The sequence below is a fragment of the Microtus oregoni genome, unplaced genomic scaffold, assembly GCF_018167655.1.
Source record: "Microtus oregoni isolate MIOR12 unplaced genomic scaffold, Mior012 000032F_ref0000030, whole genome shotgun sequence".
Classification (NCBI taxonomy): Eukaryota; Metazoa; Chordata; class Mammalia; order Rodentia; family Cricetidae; genus Microtus; species Microtus oregoni.
In genome coordinates, this window is record NW_024543091.1 from 16,750,889 (window position 1) to 16,773,650 (window position 22,762).

General features: G+C 46.5%; 1 protein-coding gene across 1 annotated transcript in view; it reads right to left on the bottom strand.

The window, feature by feature from the left end:
* Myo1e (myosin IE) overlaps positions 1–22,762 on the bottom strand; it is a 194,052-nt gene that overhangs the window by 95,011 nt on the left and 76,279 nt on the right. Inside the window, exons 2-4 of the mRNA XM_041679607.1 lie at positions 18,065–18,208; positions 6,289–6,378; positions 1,245–1,339 (exon numbers count right to left, since the gene is read on the bottom strand). Coding sequence (XP_041535541.1) covers positions 1,245–1,339; positions 6,289–6,378; positions 18,065–18,208 — 329 coding nt within the window. The remainder of the gene's footprint in view (positions 1–1,244; positions 1,340–6,288; positions 6,379–18,064; positions 18,209–22,762) is intronic.

The window sequence follows — 22,762 nt, forward strand, 5'->3', positions numbered from 1 at the left end:
AATGCAAACACGCACACGTACACACACACACACACACACACACACACACACACACGCACAAATGCATGCACGCACAAACACACACACGCACACACTCAGACCTGAACCACTTCATTTCTCAGGGAAGGACTCGCAGCAGATGCTACCGTGATTCACAACTGTTCTGCTTAGATGGAAAGGGTCTCCAACTTACAGGCACAGGGAAATCCATGTGACTGTCACCCAGACGCACAAGGATGACGTCATTTATCTTGAACAACCTGCCTGTCACCATGCACCCTAAAGTTTAAAGTCTCAATGCCTTGAACAACTGAGGGCTAACAGCAACCTCATAGAAGCAGAAAGCTCTGTTTGTTTTTTGTTGTTGTTGTTGTTGTTGTTTTTTGTTTTTGTTTTTTGAGACAGGGTTTCTCTGTGTAGCTCTGGCTGTTCTGGAACTCACTCTGTAGACCAGGTTGGCCTTGAACTCATAGAGATCCACCTGCCTCTACCTCCCAAGTGCTGGGATTAAAAGTATGTGACTTTAATCAAATTAATTTTAATTTGAAAAGCAAAAAGCTTTTTAGATGTTCTTATTAGCATTTGTCAATTATATATCCTAATGGGTCTCATAACATATTTGGATCATATTCACCTTCATCTCTGTCCTCATTGGCTTTCTGTTACTGCACTAAAACACTAACCAAAACACTGTACAGCTGGGGCAGGAACACAGAGATAGGAACTGAAGCAGAGCCCCTGGAGGAGGAACACAGCTAGTGGCTTGCTCAGCTTCTCCCCCCCACCCCCGAGACAGGGGGTGTTGCCTTGAAGCCTGTCCTGGAACTCACTCTGTAGACCAGGCTGGTCTCAAACCCATAGAGATTCACCTGCTAATGTTACTCCTAACCCCAGTCAGTTCCCCTTGTATTTTCACATCATTTATTCATTTTTCATTCATTCATTCATTCATTTCTTTCAGTGACTGGGCAAGTTCCATTACAGTTAAAGGTTGGCAGGAGCATAGCAACTTGCCAGGGGCTACACCATTGAAGAAAATGCCTCCCTTCCCCCCGACAACCATTAACTGAGAGGTGGGGCCTCATGAGCTCCTCCCCTGAAAGTGTTTATGATCTGGCACGGGACAAGGGACAACTACAACATAATCAAGCAGCACCTGCTGGCTCCTCAGTCATGTTGAGCGCCCTCGTACATCAGGGCTGCCGTGACAACCAGAGGCTCGCTGCCCTGGGTCTTTCTCCTACCTGATGATGACACACTGGTTCTCTCTGTCAATGATCATGTTTCTGTACATACTGTCGGCGAGGGCATAGATATGAGGCGGGTTCTCATACTGCGCCTAGAAGAGCAAAACAGAAACCAAAACCAAACCACAGTGAGTTTCTTTGTGTGGACTGATCAGTGACGCCATGGCACACAGCTCCAGCGTTCGGTGTTTACAGGCAAAGGTTTCGAGACTCCATGATTCATAAGAATATCCTAGGTTATGGCCTATTACACTCTGGGGAAGCGAAGGTGGGATTTGGAAGGACTCCTCCAGAGGCATGCCTGTGACTCAGCCCTCAGACACGACCAGGTACACCACCCTTCCACCCAGGCAAGCCTCTGCAAGGACATTCTGCTTCCAATTCTGGAGACCTTTGGCAATGCTCAGAAAAGGGTCTGCCAAGTCCCTGGGTCTCGCTTTGACCAGAATTCCAAACGCTGACAGTATTTTTCTTCTCTGTGAGGCAAGTTGCTATCCTTGGATCTCACTGGGAACTGAGGGGTATTCCCAAGGAGGGAAACTTGTACGTTTTCCACAAGAAGATGGCAAGAGGTGTGGTTCCTCACAAGGAGGAACTGGTTCGGCTAGTTTGTTTCCTTTCTCAAGGGGAGGGCTGGAGGTGACACACAACAGTAAGAGATGCTCCTGGGTGTGTGAAAGGGTCTTTAGTTACGCACAGATTTAAAACTAGAGACTGGAGAGATGACTCAGTGGTTAAGAGTACTGGCTACTCTTCCAGAGGACCCAGGTTCAATTTTCAGCACCCACACGGTGGCTCACAACCACGTGTAACTCCAGTTTCAGGATATCTGATGCCCTCTTCTGGCCTCTTCAGGCACTGCATGCACATGACGGTGCCCAGACATACATGCAGGCAGACGCTCGCACACATAAACAAAATTAAAATTGGAAAATGCCCCATGCCTAACAGTCATTCTGTCAGCTGACTCCAGCCCCGTGTATTCAGTTGCTAGGCACCTGCTTTCACCAATCCCTCAAAAATTAACAAACAGAGCTTCCACGGTGGCATATAGCTATAATCCCAGAATTTAAGAAAATTTAAGAGGTGAAACAGGAGGATCAAAGTCATTATTGGCTACTTAGTGAGCTCAAGGCGCAGCATGGGCTACATGAGACTCAATCTCAAAAAACAGGGCTGGTGAGGGGCTCAGCAGATAAAGGCCTTTGCCACTAAGCCTGTCGACTTGAGTTCTGTCTTTTGGACCCACGAGGAAGAAGGAGAGAACTTCCTCCTGCAAGTTGTTCTCTGGCGTCCACAGGCACACCACGGTGCACACAAATAAACAGACAAATGTGAGAAAATATTTTTAAAGCAAACAGAAATAAAAACACTTCATGTGGTGCAGGAGAGGAGAAAAGCTGAGTCCAGGGTGACACACCGTCCCGTCTCGGAGGGTCTCACAAGGAGAGGGAGAAGATGAGCAGGATGGCGATTTTAGAAGATAAATCCACACAAAAACATAAGGAATAATTTGCTTAAACCATCCTTAAATTTTCTTACACAGGGATGGACTTGAAGAAAAGGGTGCTGCCTGAGAAACCGCTGCATACTGCCAAGCTCTAAAGACTTCAGTGGCAAAAGGGGATGGAGGGGAGAGGGGAGACACTGTCCGTAAGCAAAGTACTCGTGTGTCCCAGACCCAGTGTCCTCTACCCATAGGGAGCCACCTAGTAAGAGCCGGAGGCTCTTCTCGGGAATGCAGAACTCCTAACAGGGCTCAAGCTGTATGTTAAGCCTGCCTTCATGGTGACAGGGGAGGCCTGCTGGGACCACAGACGTGGCCTTCATGGTGACAGGGGAGGCCTGCTGGGACCACAGACGTGGTTTTAGATGGGCTTCTTCTCTACAGATTACTAATCAGAATTATGTGTAACCTCTGGGAAAACAGGTAAGCAGAACGTTGTACGGAAGAACAGAGGGTGCAGACTGGAAGGAGGGGGAGTGGCGAGAACGCTGCCTAGCGGAGGGAAACGAGAGACAATCTGTGCTGGCTAGTTTACATCAACCTGACCCAGGCGAGAGGCTCCTGAGAGGAGGGAGCCAGTTGAGAAAATACCTCCATAGGCTGGGGTGGGTGCAAGACTCTAGGGCATTTTCTTTATTAGTGACTGAAGTAGGAGGGCCCATTCCTTTGTGGGTGGGGTCACCCCTGGGCTGGTAGTTCCTAGGTTTTATAGGAACGCAGCCAGGGGGACAAAGCCAGAAAGCAGCACCCCTCCATGGCCTCTGCATCAGCTCCTGCCTTCAGATTCCAAGTCTGTTTGAGTTATTGTCCTGACTTCCTTCAGTAATGGGTTATAATGTGGAAGTGTAAGCCAAATGACTCTTTCCTCCCCAACTTGATTTTGGTCACGGTGTTCATCATACAATACATAGCAATAGTAACCCTGACTAAGACACAAGCCTTTCCCATTAAGGTTCCTAAGCTGTTTAATGGAAGTTATACCCTTGGCTCTTGAGGGTCATTTACACTCCTCCCATCCCCAGACAGGGTCTCATGGATCTCAGGCTTGCCTCCATCTCCCTATGTGGCTGAGGGTGACTTTGAACTACACTGTACCAGGCCGGGTTTATTCAGTGTTGGGGGTGGGATCCAGCATGCAGCTTCAGCCCCATCTCTGAAGCCCGATACTCTCTGCTGGTTTCCTTCCCACCTACACTTTCTTTTTTTTTTTTTTTTTTTTTTTGGTTTTTTTCGAGACAGGGTTTCTCTGTGGTTTTGGAGCCTGTCCTGGAACTAGCTCTTGTAGACCAGGCTGGCCCACCTACACTTTCACCCAGCCTCCGACCTCGGTGCCTACGGAGTACTGAGTAGCCACCTCCTCTGATGTCCTATCTCTCAATCGAGACCCCAAAGTCATTATGATGTGAGTTTAACTCCTGGCTCCGTAGACTGCGGTACTGCTCCCCTGTGCAGCCGCTCCCTCCTCTGTGAAACAGGGTAGATAAAGTGATACAGTTCTCACATGGAAGGGTCTAGCATTGTTGCAAGCACACACAGGGCCTAACACTCAGTAAAAACTATTTGTATAACAGTGTTACCAAGAGCAATGAAAATAAAGATTTTTTTCCTTTAAATTATAACATTTCTATACAGAGAACTCTTAAAAAGATAAACAGCATAGAAGAGGGCTGGCACACAGCGACTCTCCAGAGAACTTGAAAGAAACACGTCTGTGCTTGAGTGTGTCCACGTGTGTGTGTATCTCAGCTCTTCGTGTTGGAGCCTTGCTGTTACTGGTGGGGGTGGGGGTGTCAGGCCAGCTCCATGCCAGCTGCCCTAGGATTGTGGACTGGAGTGCCAGGACAGGGCGCGGACGTCGGCTGACAGTGTTGTCCTTGTGCCGGCCCCTGATAAAGGCGGCATTATCAAAGGTCTCCCGTGGCAGGCCTCCTTGAGCTCCAGCTACCAGCAGCGTTTATCCGGCAACAATGGGGTGCGCACTATCTCTGGGTAAATGCCTTCCACTTCAACTGGATTTATGTGTTCTTTTGTTTGGCTTCCAGGGCCGGGATTAATAATGGCTCTTGTGTTTCTGCTCTGAAGAAGGGAAGGAAGAAGATGCAGAATCTAGGGCTAAGCGGTGGGATGAGCTGCAGAATGAGACATGTTGGGAAGGATTGCTGGTTACCCTTCTAACCCACAGATGAAGTGACTGTGGAGTGGGTGTGGACGGAGAGCAGCCACTTTAGTAAATGAAGTAATGCAAGATGCATTTTCAAGCCAGAGCCAAAGCTTCAAGGGTTCTAATTCTCAAAGTTCCCAGCATCTCATTGATTTTTACCTATGACTGATTTTCCTTTTTGGTTTTGTTTTTCAAGACAGGATTTCACTGTAAAGCCCTCGCTGTCCTAGGTCTCTGAAGACCAGGCTGGTCTCGAACTCACAGAGATTCACCTGCCTTTGCCTTCTACAGTGTGCCACCACTGCCTGGCTGACTCTTTTTCTAAGTGTGTGTGTGTGTGTGTGTGTGTGTGTGTGTGTGAGAGAGAGAGAGAGAGAGAGAGAGAGAGAGAGAGAAATATAAGTATGTGTTCATGCTTGCTTTGATGTGGAGGACAGGGGACAACTTTGGGTGTTACTCTCAGGAATTGAGTCTGACTCCTTTGGGACTGGGTCTCTCATTGGCCTGGAGGCCATCATTAGGCTAGACTGGACAGCGAGCCCCAGGGACTGTCCTGTCTGCACCTCCTCAGCACTGAGTTTACAAACACACACTACTATGTGCCGCATCTTCACCTGGGTTCCGGGGCGCAAACTCAGGCCCTCAAGCCCGTGACCTATCCCCCCAGCTCCTCAGGTCCTCAAGCCTGTGACCTATCCCCCGAGCTCCTCAGGTCCTCAAGCCCGTGACCTATCCCCCAGCTCCTCTGGTCCTCAAGCTTATGACCTATCCCCCCAGCTCCTCTGGTCCTCAAGCCTGTGACCTATCCTCCCAGCTCCTTTGGTCCTCAAGCCCGTGACCTATCCCCCCAGCTCCTCTGGTCCTCAAGCTCATGACCTATCCCCCAGCTCCTCCTGTGCTTCTTTTCATTACTGATAACTTTGGAGCACACATGGAAGCCAGAAGACCACTGCAGACTCTGCGTAATGCAACCCACTTAACTAATTATACATGTATATTAACCCCATGTTAGTCTATACCCCCTTGAGTTCCATGCTGAAGATCAGTATCCAATTAAAATAAAAAATCAGGTAGGCAGTGCTGGTGCACACCTTTAACCCCAGCACTCGGGAGGCAGAGGCAGGCAGATCTCTGTGAGTTCGAGGCCAGCCTGGTCTACAGAGTGAGTTCCAGGACAAGCTACACAGAGAAACCCTGTCTCGAAAATTAAAAAACAAAACAAAACAAAAAACCTCAAACAAGGTCATTTACTTGACCGCCCCCAATTAATAATCCATAAGAAAATGTAAATGTACTGATAACTTCATGGAAAAACTAGGTGTAAATGACAAAATCCCTGAACACTGCAGCAACTTATCGAGTACGTAACTTACCGCTCCTTGGTACATTTCAATTTCCTTCTCTCCAAAATACGGCATCTGCTTGAAAGGGTTGACGGAGATTAACACGGATCCTATGTATGTCTGGATTTCAGTCTGGTTAAGGTCCATCATTCACCTTCACAGAGACAGGCTTTTCAGTCAACAGATGCTACGGAGCATGCAATGAGCTGCTGGACGGAAGGACACCCAGGGTGGATGTTATGAACACCACAAAGGCAAAAGCAGTCATTTACACAGCTCAGGGCTTACTCCTCCCCAGGAACAGCAACTAGGTTCATCATCAGTGCTGCAAAAAGGATTCTACATAGATAAAGTACCTTCTTCTCAGACCAGCAGCATGGAGAGCTAGGAACACACACACACACACACACACACACACACACACACACACACAAAGGATTCTACATAAATTAAAGTACCTTCTTCTGAGACCAGCAGCATGGAGAGCTAGGAACACACACACACACACACACACACACACACACACACACACGGCATAGAAGTGCCAGGGCACAATCACACAATCAGGTCAATGAGCAGCCCTCTTCCATTGGAACGTGTACCTCTGAGGTAAAAGACCCCACACATTTGTTTCCCCCCTGAACAAACAGGGGGACCCCGAAGCTTTGGGAAAGTGAGAGGTACCAACATTACCAAACGTTCTAATTCTCAAAGTTCTCAGCATCTCATTTATTTTTATCCATTTACATTGGGAGAAGAAAATAACAATTCCACACAGTTAAGGCTTGGAGAAGAAAGATAGTATTTGGAGAATCCAGGAATGCTTCTCTGAGAGGAAGTGTGCACTGGATGTCAAGTTTTGCTTGTTTTTTTTTATAACTAAAAAAATTTTTAAGTTATTTTATGTGGGGTAGACTGGGTCCACCACATTTGTGTGGAGGCCAGAGGAGAACTTCCTGCAGTTGGTCCTCCCTCCCTCCTTGCTGAGGCAGGATCTCTCTTGTGGTTCCTGCGGTGCCGGCCCTTCATATCCGCATCCAGCTGTTTATGTAGGTTCCGGGAAATAGACTCAGGTCTTCGGACTTTGCAAACACTTATTCCCACCGAGTCATCTCTTTTGCCTCCCCTTAAAGTCTCACCGTGTATATGTGTGTTTGAAGTTGTTTATAATTAAAATAAAAATAAACAAAAACAACCCCAGTGTGTATGTATGTGTATGTATCTGGAAGATTATGGTGTGTGTGTGTATGTGTAATACATACACATGTTTGCATGAGGGTGTCTGTACCTGTGACCTGTGCATGTGAGGAAGCCAGAATAGGAGGCTGTGTGTCTTCCACTCTGCCCTTGAGTCAGGATCTCTAACTGAACCTGGAGCTAGGCTGGCCACCAAGGAGCCCCAGGGGTCCTTCTGTCTGCCAGACACAGTGCTGATGGTACAGGCATGCACAGGCATATCCAGCTTTTCCCATGGACGCTAGGGGATTTGAACTTGGGTCCTCATTCTTACATAGCAAGCACTTTTTTGTTGTTGGTGGTGGTTTTTTTTGAAACAGGGTTTCTCTGTAGCTTTGGGGCCTGTCCTGGAACTAGTTCTTGTAGACCAGGCTGGCCTCGAAGTCACAAAAATCTGCCTGCCTCTGCCTCCCAAGTGCTGGGATTAAAGGCACGCACACCACAGACCGTATACCAAGCACTCTTGTCCACTGGGCCAATCTCACCAACCCAGTTTTATACATTTTGATGCACGCAAGTAAGGGGATGTTATGAGATTGCCCTCCACCCTTTACCCAGCAACCACTCAAGTAAGGGGATGTTATGAGATTGCCCTCCACCCTTTACCCAGCAACCACTCAAGTAAGGGGATGTTATGAGATTGCCCTCCACCCTTTACTCAGCAACCACTCAAGTAAGGGGATGTTATGAGATTGCCCTCTACCCTTTACCCAGCAACCACTCAAGTAAGGGGATGTTATGAGATTGCCCTCCACCCCTCCTTTACTCAGCAACTACTTTGTGCTGGTTGTTTACAACACACCGGGCACTTTAAGGTGCTGGGAATTCAGCAGTGAACAAACAGAACAAATTAAACATTTTGTCCCCTCTGAGGGAAGAAAATCATGAAAAAAAATCAGCACCCAGCCCCGCCCCCCTCCAGCCATTAGATTTCTGTTGTTTTTCTTATTTCGGAGGCAGTGTCTCTTGCTGTTTCTTAGGTTGGTTTTCGCTTTTGGTTCGTGTGATTTTCCAGCTTCAGCCTCCCGACTACTGGGATCTGCAGGTGTGCACAACTGTGTCCCACTCAAAATTGTTCAACTAATCGTGAACTAGAAATATCTTCATTTTAACAAATAAATTATTGAAACAAAATCTATTAACAAATAAACAGTTTCAAATAATAAAAGGAATATAAAACTGTGAGATTATTTCTCGGGGAAGCCATTTTTATAATAGGGATATATAACAGGGGACTGGCTCAAACAGGGTGGATCCCCAAGCCCTGTCCAACTCTCACCTGGGGCATTATACTGGTAATTGTCATGTGTTGTTTGAACTTAGAAGCTGGTTCCCTGCCCTGACTTCAGACAAGCATTTTATGTCATGTCCTCAAAGACCCATATCTAAGGATCGGTTGGTAGCCACCATGTGTGACGAGGGAGAAAGCAGCAAAACAGTGCAAGAGTAAACTCGCTGTGCCGTTGAGGATAGCCAGCTGATAAACTATTTCCAATAGAAATCACTATTGATGTACAAGTGCAAGTGCCTACCATGGGGCAGAGAAGCCAGACAGTTCAGCCATGGAAAGGAAGCTCAGTTGGGAGCTACAGCCAACTACTTCAACTTCCCCAGTCAGTTTCTGATGGATTCTGATGATTCAGCCTGGTTTGATGATGCCATCTCTGTCTGCTGCTAATTTTTTTTTTTCTTTTACTTGGAAGCTCCACTCAGGGAACTCTCCCCTCTGCCTGGGAGTCTCTCAATCAAGAATGCCAGCTGACTGCTTTAATGCCATCTTTCCCCGTTGATTTCTACTGAATGTTTTGAGTTCCTGGTTTGATGACATATGTATCTATCTATCTATCTATCTATCTATCTATCTACCTATCTACCTATCTATCAATTTCCCCCTCATTATTTTATTCCTACTTGCTACACACTTAATAAGTTCAAACTCAAAACCAAAGGCACAGCTGTTGTAGAGCACTTTCCAGACTGTACAGAACATATCTCTAAACTGTGGTTAATGGATGATGGGGATAAACCAAGACCTATTTAATTAACAACCTTGCTGTGGAAATAGACGAAATAATCAATGAACAGCAATCAGCACCTAGATGCCATTCCCTCAACTCATGTTCTTGGATGCATGTGTCATTACATAGTGATATCTCTCACATCATAATGCAGGTGACCACTTTGGCCTTAGATGAAATATGGAATTATTAATAGACATTATAAATGGGTGTGGGTATGTCAAATAATTTAAACACACACACAGACACAAAATGACTCAACTGCTTTTTTTCACTTCACTTGTTACTGACCAGAAAGACCTTCCAAGTTGAAAAATGAAGATGAATTAATAATAGAAAAAAGATAGTGATGATGTGCTTTTTTAATATTTAATTTTGATTGTTCAAGAGATGAAAGATGCCCATGGCTGGACAGTGATGACACATGCCTTTAGAATCCCAGCACTCTATGAGTTCAAGGCCAGTGTGGTCTACAGAGTGGATTCCAGGACAGGCACCAAAGCTATACAGAGAGACCCTGTCTCAGAAAAATAAAACAAAACAAAACAAAACAAAAAAACAGAAGTTCAAGGTTATCCTCAGCTACATAGGGAGGCAAAGGTCAACCTGGGCTAGAGGCTCTGTTGGGTAGGCTGAGGGTGCAATGAATAACAGCTTTTTGTAACTAGCAAGTACTTCCATTGCTATTGTTAGTTGGGAATAAAAAAATACAGACCACCTCATCAAATCTGGATGTCGAGTAAACAATGAGAATGTTTAAGCTATAAGCAGACCTAGAGTAACGTTGGGGCACACTTGCACTAAAAGGTTACTTGTTTAGCTAAGACTGAACTATAACTGGGCGATCCCTATTTTGTTCACGTATCAACCTTACATTTAAATCAGCAGTGCAAGGTTTCATGAGGGAGGATTGGGATGCTCTGCAGTCTCTCCTTACTTAGAACTAAGAGGCTTTGTCTACTCCAAAACCCACGTTAGGAACTGGAGAAATGGTCCAGCAGTTAAGAGCACTGGCTGCTCTTCCAGAGTACCAGGGTTCAATTCTCGGCGCCCACACTGTGTATCACGATCGTCTGTAACTCAGTTCCCCGGGATCCATGCCCCTCCTCGGGCACCAGGCAAGCATGTGGCCCACATACATGCAGGCAAAAGGCCCATACACATAACTTAAATTATAAATAAATAAAATAGAATCTATCTTAGTAGGATTTTTTTTTATTCTCAAGATTTGTGTAAGGATTGCAGGGCAGTGGTAGTGCACACCTTTAATCCCAGCACTTGGGAGGCAGAGGCAGGAGGATCTCTGTGCATTCAAGGCCAGCCTGGTCTACAGAGCTAGTTCTAAGACAGCCAGGACTGTTACACTGAGAAACCCTATCTCAAAAAACGAGGAGAAAAAAAAAGATTTGTGTAAGCATCTAATAATCAAAACTGAAGGGTTAGGTTTTGTCTCTCATCTGGATTCTCTTGCTCAATAGCTGTAAGCATTCTTAGGGTAAGACCAAGTTGAAGGCTGTAAAATGCCAATTCTGAGCAAAAAACAAACCAAGGGAGACATAAGCCTTCCACAGAAGACAGCGCCCTTCCCTTCATGGTAAAGGATACACTGTTAACCAGCCACTTCCTGGGGACAATGGGCCACTGCCACAGGAGAAGAAAGGGCTGCATGAGGATGAAAGCCAAAGGCGTCCTGCCCCTCCCCCACGCCCTCAGCCACCTAATAAATAGAACTGAGGTGAGTATGGGCTGGAAATGGAGCCATGGTTGTTTAAGTGTGCTTTGTGAACAACCTCTTCTAGACTGTTCTAGGCTGATGCGGAGGCAGTGACCCAGGTGAGAATGAAGGGGATGCTATAGACTCTCCCCTAAATTCCCCAGCAGGGTCCCCCAGAGAATCAGTATCCGAGAAGACTGATGAAAGACAAAGTTCGATTTGAAAAGGTCACTGTGTCCTGATTCCACCACACTAAGTACCTACAAACGCACCTACATCTGAACCGGCCAGAGGAACAAATTCAGTTGCTTCCAGTTGGAGTTGGACTTCATTGTGTATCTAAACAATTTCACCTTCTCTATCTGGCTGGGTCTTTAGAGACCTGAGCTAATACCCAAAGAGTTCAGGGCCCTGGTGGGTTTGGAGCTCCAAAAAAGTCCCTCAGTCCTCCCTCCCACACCCAATACATAATTCAGGTGCGCCTCTGGGGACACCGCCAGGGCCATTATCTCTACACACATAATCTTCCACAGTGAAGGTGTGGCTTAAAGTTAATTCTCAAACCGCAGGCCGATATGAAGCTATGATACCAAATAAAAGCGGGGCGGGGGTGGGGGCACCTCATTTAAGAGACAATGAGAGTCAGGAGGAACCAGGCAGATCTTCGACTGACTGGTTCCCAGATGTTGGTCCGTGTGTCTATGAATGCTCATCATCCACCTGCAGCACAAGTGATAAGGGAAATAAAAAAGAACAACACGCTGAATTTTTCATGAGGCTCAATTCAGGGCTGGCAAGATGACTCAACGGGTCAAGACACTCGCCACCACACCCAGTGACCTGGGCTTCATCCTGGAAACCGACGCAAAGGTGCCAGGAAAGAATCAACTCCTGAACGATGTCACCTGACTTCTGAGCCTTTGTGCCTCTCCCCCAACGATAATGACGGATTCCACAAAACCCAGTTCATCCGGTGTAAAGGATCGTTCTTTGGCTTTAGAGCATCTCCTTTCGACACACGTAGTGTAAGATGGCCTTTTGAGGGATGTAGGGGCGAGGTGAGCCTCTGCCGACCTATGTCTCATTCTTAACTTCGAAAAGAAGTTATTTCTTATTTTTTAAAGATTTGTTTTTACTTATGTATATGTGTGCTTGTTGATTGTATACGGTGGCCGTGGAGGCCAGAAGAGGGTATTAGACTCCCTGGAGCTAGAATTATTGTCAGTTGTGAATGAGCCCCCAATGAGGGTGCTGGAGACTCGGGTCCTCCAGGAGAGCAGCAGCAACTCTTAACCACCCAGTGATCTCCCTAGTCCATTTCTTAGTATTCTTTTGTGACAGGTTTTCGTGTATCCCTGACTGACCTAAAGGTTACAGTGTACCTGAGGATGTCTGATCTTCCTGCCTTTCATAGGAGGACAGTGCTTGGTTTATGTGGCGGTGGGGATTGAACCCAGGGCTTCCTCAAGCGCACTAGGGAGGTACTCTCCCAACTAGGCTACATGTCCCGCCCTCCATATGTATTTTGAAGATTAGGCAAAGCTAAGAGCATTGAACTGCTGAACACGATGACAGCCTACAGCGATCAGTCAACCTCACCACATATATATTACTGGAAAGTGAAGGAAGGGGAGGCCTCTGGCTAAAGTCCTATATTTGGAGAAGCTCTGAGCCAGAACTTGAACCTTTGGTTCCAGTCACAAGACCAATGTCTCACCCAGCTCGCTGTCCCCTCTGTGTGAACCGGCTGCCGAGGGCCAAGTTTCATTCTGAATGACTAAGAGCACACTGCCTCTCCAAATCACTGGTCTGGCAAGACAGCCTGAACTCCTCACTGAGGGATTAAAAATGCCAAGCACGTTTGAGTGTGGTGGCCTTTGAGGGAAGAAAGCTTAAAGACAGTTGGAGCAGCAAGTGCGAGGGGCTCCACACAGGAACTCTGCTCAGCCAAGCGGCTGGAACGGACGGACAGCGGAGTGCGGCTACAGCTCTTTTCTTTCCAAACTCCAGAACTTTCTCCCCTTGCACAATTTAGAACGTAATTGTAAGCAGTGTGGCAGCCATCTCTAAGAAACGGATGGTAAACTCAGCCTTCCTCTGGGGGCTTTAGCGGCCAGACAATGTCAGCGTGTTCTAAGAGGATTTTGTTTCCTAACGGAGAACAAAGCAACCATGCTTGGCCTGCATGCATTAGCCACCGAGTGCCCTTTGTGCTGATCTACAATACAAAACAGGGCTGGTATTATGGGCGGGAGAAGTAAAAGGCGTGCTCATAGTTATTAACCTCTCTTTTACCTTAACACACACAGAAGAAACAAAGAACGAAGTCATCTTTCACTTACAGGAACGCTATGCTATGGGTTCTCTCTGAAGACTGAAGTGGTCACGGAGACCAGAGGGAAAGAAGGGAAGGCAGATACTGCTGTTACAAACATCCATCAGCAATGCCAGGCCTCCCCAGAGCTGGAAGTGACTCCCTCCCACCTGCCGAAAGCAAGCCCATTTACGCAGGAGTGGGCAGAGATGTCTAAATCATAAAGTCATTAGTGGTCAAGCAGCTCATTTCCTCGGGCGAAAGCACCATTAGTCAGTTATTGACTCAAAGGCCTTCACTACCCCCCACCCCCTGCCCCATCGAGTCATTAAAAAAAATTCTGCTGTCTGAATTTAAAAAGTCTTGAGAGTCAACAGATTTTCAGGGATCACTTAATACAACGTATCCCATGCCAAGAACTGTGCGGCAAAGCCAAAAATACCTGAGGGGGTGGGGGTGTGCGGTTTGTTAAACAGCAAGAGAGCATGCACGTTTGTGTAGACGCACACGGGAGAATACTAAAGGCCGAGAGATCCACAGGAACTCGCCCTGGGTGGTAGGATTTCGGGTGGTTTAGTGTCTTTCCCTCTGCTAGGCTGCATTACATAAGTCATGTCAAGTAAATATACTGCTTGGAAGAGCTTTTACAACTTGTTCTCTGCATAAAAGTTATGCTGTCTGTCTGCAAGAAGCTTCTGGGCCCATATCAGTAAACAGCCCGCTGAGGGGCACGGCTGTCTGGACTGAGGCTGGACTGACTTTAGGCAACAGCCACCATCATTGCTTTTGTCTTCTCTCATTCAGCTGATCGAACACCACGTCTACTGGGTAGGGAAAAGGCTCAGTGGGTGCTAATGCTTGCTGTGAAAACAAGAGTACCCAAGTTCGAATCCCTAGTAAAGCCAGCCATGGCTACACATGCCTGTAACCCCAGCATTGGGGAGGCATAAACAGGTTCATGTTAGGAGCTCCCTAGAAAACCGGAGTGGTTCATCAGCCTGGCCTGGTGAGCTTAGGGTTCAGTGAGAGGCATTTGACTCAAAAATAAGATGGAAAACAATAGAGGAAGACATCCAATGCCCTCCCCTGGCCTCCAGAGGCACACATAAGGGTACATGCACTAACACACACATGTGTGCATACCACACACACATGTGTACATAACACACAAACACACACACACACACCAAACAGGCAAACAAACCCCCACATTTCTCTGTAAATAATTAAAAAAACAAGCCTACATCCCAAGGCTTTTGGATCTTCCATTTAAAAGTTTCCAGTGCTGGGATGCAGCTCAATAGGTAGAAGCCAGGCAGTCTGGATCCACAACCTGCACCCAGTCCTTCCTAACCCACCTACCAGTTTCCATGTGCCGTGGGGACTTGTACACAACATTTTTTGATGGTGTTAAATCCAAATGAAATAAGCAGATTTCAGTGTGTGAGACCAGAGGAGAGGAGAGGAGAACTAAAGTACACATGACTGCTTCCTTACGGTCAAACTAAGGCACATGGAGCAGGTGGTGGCGCTAATTCTGCTCTGGAAAGTAATTGCTTTAGACTTCCGAAGGTCAGATGGCCTGTTTCAGTGACTTGGGTAGGCCATGGTACCCATGAAAGCGGCAGAATCTGTCATTAAACAAGCACAGTTGTATCCCAGGGGAACTTCCGTTTAAAGACAACGGTGGGAAGGATCTGTCTGTAAGCTACAGGCCACCGTTAACCAAGAGGATGCTGTTGACTCCAAGTTAACAATAATGTCATATTGTAATGTGCATTATATCATCAAATTGCCATGTGCCATTCGAGTGGAGCAGCTGCCTCCCCTCCAGCCCCAAGCATGCTATTGTCAAGAATCTTCTAAAACTGCCTGCCCAGGGTCAGGTGGCTCCCTTGCTCTGCCAGGGGCTTGGCAGGGTGGAGAGGGGAGAATCAGCAAGCAGCTGAAGGTAATAAACACATTGTGCCCTTGAGAACAGCTAGACTGTGAACTATTTCCAACCTTATTATTCTTGTTTGTCCTATAATGTAAAATCTCTGCAGCAGGAACAAGAGGCCGGAGCTCAGCCTTGAGAAGCTAGCTCATCCGTGGAGGGAAGACTCAACCAGAAACTCCGTGTTCCTGCTGAACGTCCCGCAGCCCCCAGTTTGGTATTATCTTATCTGCTGTTAACTGTTTTTGTTTTGTTATTATCTTGGAAATCTCACCGTGGGGGACAATCTGCTCCACGGTGCATACTGGCCTCAATGTGGTTTCCCTAGTAAGTTTCTGCTCGATGTTGTTAACTTTCAGTTTGGTGGTGCTGTCTTTTAGGCCACCCCAGCTGTCTCTGCAGCATGTCCTGAGTGCCTGTCTAATGATGTCTTATTATATGTTCGAGGTTTCTCTCTATCTGCTACGTACTATTTATTTTTCTACTTTTGCTTGCTACATGTTTAATAAACTCACTTACTCAGAAACTAAAAACAGCCAGGAGGTGGTTGGTGGTTCATGCCTTTAATCCCAGCACTTGGGAGGCAGCGGCAGATGGATCTCTGAGTTTGAGGCCAGCCTGGTCTACAGAGCATACTCCAGAACAGCCAGGGCCACAGAGAAACATTGTCCTGAAAAACAAAAATAAACAACAACAAGCAAAAAAACCAAAAGCAGAGCTACTGTAGATAATTCTCTGGACTGGACAGCACAAATATGTCAAAGTTGATCAGAGATTTTTAAATGGCTAAACCACATATCCAAGTATAGGAAGTGACAGACCTGTTAGTTAGCCTGATTTAACTATTCTATAATGTCCACATGCATCAAAACATCACATCTTATCCCAAAAATATGTATAAAGGCTAGAGAGATGGCTCAGTGGTTAAGGGCTTGTACTGCTCTTTCAGAGGATCAGAGTTCTGAATCTCTATGGTCTCCTTGGACACTGCTCTCTCTCTCTCTCTCTCTCTCTCTCTCTCTCTCTCTCTCTCTCTCACACACACACACACACACACACACACACACACAGAGTTACATAATTAAAAATAATTTAAAAAAATCTTGCTTGGGCCGGGTGGTGTATGCCCTTGATCCCAGCACTTCAGATACAAGAACAAGCAGATCTCTATGAATTCAAAGCAAGCCTGTTCTACAAAACAAATTCCAGACCAGCAAGAGATAATAATGAAACCCATACAACCCTTTTAAAATATACAAACAACTCGTACATTAAAAATTTAAATAACGCTATCATAACGGTCAACAAGTTTGAATATATATTGAGCCTTAAAAAGAGGGCTTTAGGGCTGGAGAGATGGCTCAGTGGTTAAGAGCATTGCCTGCTCTTCCAAAGGTCCTGAGTTCAATTCCCGGCAACCACATGGTGGCTCACAACCATCTGTAATGACATCTGATGCCCTCTTCTGGCCTGCAGACATACACACAGACAGAATATTGTATACATAATAATAAATAAATATTTTTTAAAAAAGAGGGCTTTAGGAATTTAACTGCACGGATATTTAGAGGAAATTCCCTTTTTGGTCAATAAGAAACAGCACAGTACTGTTTGCAATGATTCAAGTGTCTTGAAGTAATGGGCATTGCCACAGGAGTATTGAGTGAGTTAAACACCTAAACACACCAGTGATGGGCAGGCAGCCAAGGCAGCCTGAAAAGTATAGCTGTCTAGGTTTCGGTGATTCTAATAGTCAAGTAAAGACGGCAAGTAATAAACAAAAAGCCCCTGGTGAGAAAACTTCCCAGGGTGCTCTGGGTGAAACCTAAGATGCACATTACATCATAAAGCACCCATGCTTCCTAGACACTACCATCAGGAGCCACCCCAGCATCATCAGCCTTTGGCACCTGGGCACCGCTGTACAGGTAACACAGACCTTTGCATGGCTGTGACTAACCCAGGTGACATTTCACTAACGTATGGTTGCTCCAAGGAAAACTCCTGAGTGCAGGAGGCACATCCTCCACTATCATAGTTCTCCTGGACTGTGAAGTCAAGACACGTTTCCAAGAGGTGTGTGCCCTGTGCTTTTAAAGCCCTGTTATAAAATGGCATCTGGCAAGCTAACAGGGAAACACACCAGGCATTTTCAAGAGCTGATCATCCCTTCCCGTGTTTCCTTCAGCAAATATAAAGGTTCAGAAAAACTGGGGAGGCGTCTTTTCTATTCATCAGGTGATTCACTTTAAATCTTCATAGTCTGGAGGGAAGAGTTCCTATCATGTCATCGGGATGACACAGAACCCTGCAGACAGGGCAGGATTAGACACTTAGAATACATGATGCTGTAGTTCAAAGGGGCACTATCATGGAGCTGCACTTAGACCCCGTGAGATGCCAGGAAAACACTTTAGCCTCATCTTTGCCCTTGGAAGCACAGCTGCCCCATTCTGAAAACGAAAATACTAAGAGCCCGTTCTGAGAGCCAGCTCAGACTTTCGGGAGGCGTGGCTCATGGGCAGAGACCCACATTACAGTGGAGCTGTCCTATCCCAGGGGTGTGCAAAGGAGAGGACAAAGGATACAAAGATGTAGTCGTCCATGTATCTCTTCTTCAGGTTCTCGACAATGGAGGTCTCTGTGATCTTGGAGAGCAACACCATGTCATCCACACCACTATGCTTGACATTGTGACTCTGCCAATGGTACCGGTAGGCACCTTTGCTGCCCTAGAAACAAAAGCAGAAAATGGGTTAGGGTAGTTCATATTCTCCTGGAGTTTTCTAACACCCCCCCCACTCTAATATACATATTTTCCCAAACAAAATGTATCATAAAGCACACAAAGATTTTGAGTTCCAGCCTTACCACCTATAGATAAGCAGGGAAAAATCACCCTGGTCCAATGTATTGTGAAAACAGTATACTTTGTTTATTTGATAAACAACAATAATAAATATTATAAAAAACAAATACAATCTATGAGGGATAGGGCATGGGGCTCTTTACCCTGTGGCACGCTGAAGTGATGACCTTTGAAGGAGATCTCAAAACATTTGAGTTTTCCAGGGAACTAGAGAGATATTTGTTCCCTTGTATACTCATCAAGCAAAAAAGCCTACACACAAACAGAAAAAGGAAAGGAAAGAAACCGGAGGACACGTGTAATCCCGACAAGAAACAAGAGTCTAGAGTACTGTGGTTTGCTGTCAACTTCAGTGTCTCCACAGAGGTGCCATGTGCTAGGCTAGCTTGATGGACCAAGTTAAGGCTCAGCCCTGCCTGGATGGTGGAAGCTCATGACTTGGGGGAGTTTCAACAAAGCACGGAAAATTTATGGACAAGGGTACTGAGAAAGGCCAGCTGCTAAGACATCGAAATTAGCATGAGAAAACGGAAGTAAAGGCTGTGTGAGAGACAGGAGAGGCAGGAAAAAGAAAACAAGATGGAAGCTGAATTAACTTTCTTTCACAGGGAAAATACATGATGCTGCTTTGTTTTGTCTGAGAAGGACACAGGCAAAAAGTTAAGTCCAAGTGGTTCAGAGGGAAAAGCAATCATCAAAATCCAGCCAAGAGGAAGCCACCAACAGGAAAAGCATGCCACACACCAGGGGCTCAAGCTGTGGGAAGAGGTTCTAGAAGGTTTACCACCCATGCCGTCTAGTGGACAGAAACAGCCCATATGATATATTTGGTTTTCCCAGAACAACACATAACATCAATTCTGCAAAATTACCTCAGATGTCACCATTCCTCCTTCCTCTGCGGCAAGCAGAGAGAGCAGAGAGGCTCTGCCCACAGCTTGACTCACAAGGTTCCCTTCGTGTGCCCAAGGCCGACCAGACACAGCCCAGGGTACTCCTCTGGTTCTCTGGCCAACCTCCCACATACACGTGCACACAGAAGGCTAAAAATGTTATTTTCCCTTGAAAAAGGTAAACATGATTGAAGACAACAGAAAGCCATCGATAAGTGGCTATTTAATGTCAGCAAAGAACAAGGGGAGGGGGAGATGGGTGCCATAGTATGTATGCTTATGCAGACCCTCAAGGTACCCTGTGTCATGTGGACAGCCACCAGGTCCAGTGGCTTCTCTCCATCCCACGGTCCTGCCTGCTGTCTCAGGTGTCTTTGTTCCAGAAAATGATATTAAAAGTTGTCACTCTGACCTCAAATTTACTGTATAGATGAGGATGACCTTGAACTTCTGAGCCTCCTACCTCTACCTCCTGTGTTATGGGATTATAGGCATGAGCCACCATTCCTGGTTTCTGCAGTGTTGGGGATGGAACCCAGGACCTCCTGCAGGCTAGGCAAGTGCTCTAACTACCAAGCTACAAGCCCCCCATGTCTCTCTTTCCTTACTTTTAGACTTCTCTCTAGTTCTAGAGATTCTAAAGGGGATCATGAACAAAGAACATAACTGAGCAGTTGCCACAAGTGAACCCAGAAGACTGTCCTTGTAGAGTTACTTCACTTGCAGTGACCAGTCTGTTAACCATCTCACGAGAGAGGGGCTTCCAGTTCTCTTTACAGACCTGCCCAAACATGGCTTCTTCCACTGTCTCCCCTGTGGCCCATAGGCATTTACATCTGTCTTATCAAGACCAAAATGGCAACAGGATATCAGACTGCATCTGGGTGGAACTCCTCATTACAAAGACACATCATCAGGGCTGAGAGATGGCTCAGCAGTTAGGAGCCCTTGCTGTTCCTGCAAAGGATCTGGGTTCAATTCCCAGCAATCACAGGGTGGCTCAGAATCATCTGTAACTCCAGTTCCAGGGGATCTGGCACCCTCTTCCAGACTCCATACGCATAGGTACATACATTGTGCACAAACATACATGCAGACAAAAGATTCATACACAATAAAATGCTTAAATCGCTTTTAAAGAAGACACACAATCTTTGCTAGTGAATACTTCCTCTCCGTGTCAAAGACTAAAACACTAAGTTGTCTTTAATCAGATAACTTTTCTATATCTAATTGGCCACAAATCTCTGTGTATAAGTGTGTGTGTGTGTGTGTGTGAGAGAGAGAGAGAGAGAGAGAGAGAGAGAGAGAGATCCCATGTTTGCACACATAAATGTAATTACTTCCCTTTCTCTTTCTTCTACCTCCCAGGCAACAACAGCTGCATATATGAACTCCGCTTTCACAACCACCCCCCCCAACACTGTGAATTATCTTGTAAAATTGCCAAGAGTCGTCTCAGCTTCTCACCTTCTTTTTCCCTTCTGTCCCAACTCATCACAAAAAGACAACTACTGGGCACATAGATGAGACAGAAACCCTCACAAGAAAGATTAGGATACAATGACACATATGTATGAAGAAGCCACGAAGGAACCTGTTACTTTTGTACGCTAACCTTAAAAAGTTCATTAATAAAAATGAAATTCGAATTTAAAATTAAAAAAAAAAAATCAGAGCCGGGTGGTGGTGGCGCACGCCTGTAATCCCAGCACTCGGGAGGCAGAGGCAGGCGGATCTCTGTGAGTTCGAGACCAGCCTGGTCTACAGAGCTAGTTCCAGGACAGGCTCCAAAGCCACAGAGAAACCTTGTCTCGAAAAAACCAAAAAAAAAAAAAAAAATCAGATGACAGAAAGATAGCGAGAACAGAGGGGAGGAGGGGAGGACAGAGCCTTGGGGTGAGGGTAGGCTGCTCCCACCAGACTGGAGGAGGGGAAGAGAGTGCGGCAGGCAGAACCAGGCTGAGCAGGGAAACACAGATGTGGTATTGTGCTCGTGTACCTCAGGGCTCTCAGCCAACCCAAAAGAGTTTAAAGGTGCACAAGGTATCGTACAGGAGGCAACTGTGTTTAATGACAGAGGCCGTCAGAGTCAAGGAGTGCTTGCCACGGTGGGACACTTACCATTTATGGTCCTCTAAGGAGAGGCTGGTCGCTGGCAGTTGCTCTAGGACACCAACTACAGCCTCAGAAGTATGAGGATGTGCCAAAGTTCGGGGGAAATGGCCCTGACCAAATGTTCATGCTTCCCCTTACTCATCACGCCTACTCCTGGCTGGGCGGCAGCAGCCTGGCGTGCTTGGATGGGCACAGGTAAAGCAAAGAAAAACCAGCATACAGGCCACAACACCAGAGAAACCAGATAAGCAAGAGGACCCGAAGAGAGACATTCGTGATCTGTTTAGGAAGGTGAAAAAGACAAGATCGCCTGAGTAAATTGGGAGCGGAGTGTCGGGGTCACGGGAGAGAGTAGAAGGGGAGAGAGGAGGAAGGGAGGGGAGTGGAGAAAAATTTATAGCTCAATAAAGATAAAAAAAGAAAAAAAACCTTTGCCACGTTGTCATCCCTGTCATCCCTCTGTTCCCTTCCTTTTGCCCCCTTTCCCTAAAAGCAGTAAGTTTTTAAACAAAAAGGGTACAGAGGAAGGCAGAAGGAGACGGATGGATGTAGTACTGAGAACTGTTATAGCGACACTGAAGACTTACTTGTAGCCCTTAAATTATCAGTGATTACGAGGATTTTCCTGTCAGGTAGGCCTCATGCAGAGACTTTCTTGTACCCATGTTAGTTTCTATAGGCATTCAGCCTGGGAAAAAGCAGTTAATTGAGAAGAAGGTTGTGGAAAGTAGGGCATGACTACACCCATATAATATAGCCTAGCTTAGGAGGGTGGACACGCCCAGGCACAGGGTCTCTCATCAGGAGGAAGGAAGGGCCACATGGCAGGAACTTTAGTAGGCTGATGATTCTGACTGATTTGAAAAGGTGGAGCCTCCCTGACCTCCCTCCTCGCCCCCCCCCCCGCCCCGGCCTTGCTCTACCCCCCTTCTCTGTGTGTGTGTGTGTTTATCAGGGCGGGGACCGGGAGAGCAGGGGTGACTCAGCCCGCACACACAGGCAGCATTATCCTCGCTGGTGTTCCACACACCCTGGGGTGGCCCTTGCCTCACGCCTTTGCAAACTCTGGCTTAGCCACTTCACCCAGGAGAGGAGGAGTCCTCCGTGGGCAATGCCATTCCGAGGCCAAGAAAACGGAGGCTGTTTAAGGTATCCAGAAACACAATAGGCCCAGTGTTGGGAAGGATAGGAGACTAAAAATACACTTACAGACTCCTAAACAATATTTTTAGGGAGCAAGCTAAAAATAGATACTAGAATTTTAGAAACTAGTCGACAACAACAACAACAAATCCACATCCTTTTCAATCTGGCAGCTTTATTTTGAGGCAACAGTGGGAACGGTGGCGCACACTTTTAATCCCAGCACTCGGGAGGCAGAGGCAGGCAGATCTCTGTGAGTTCGA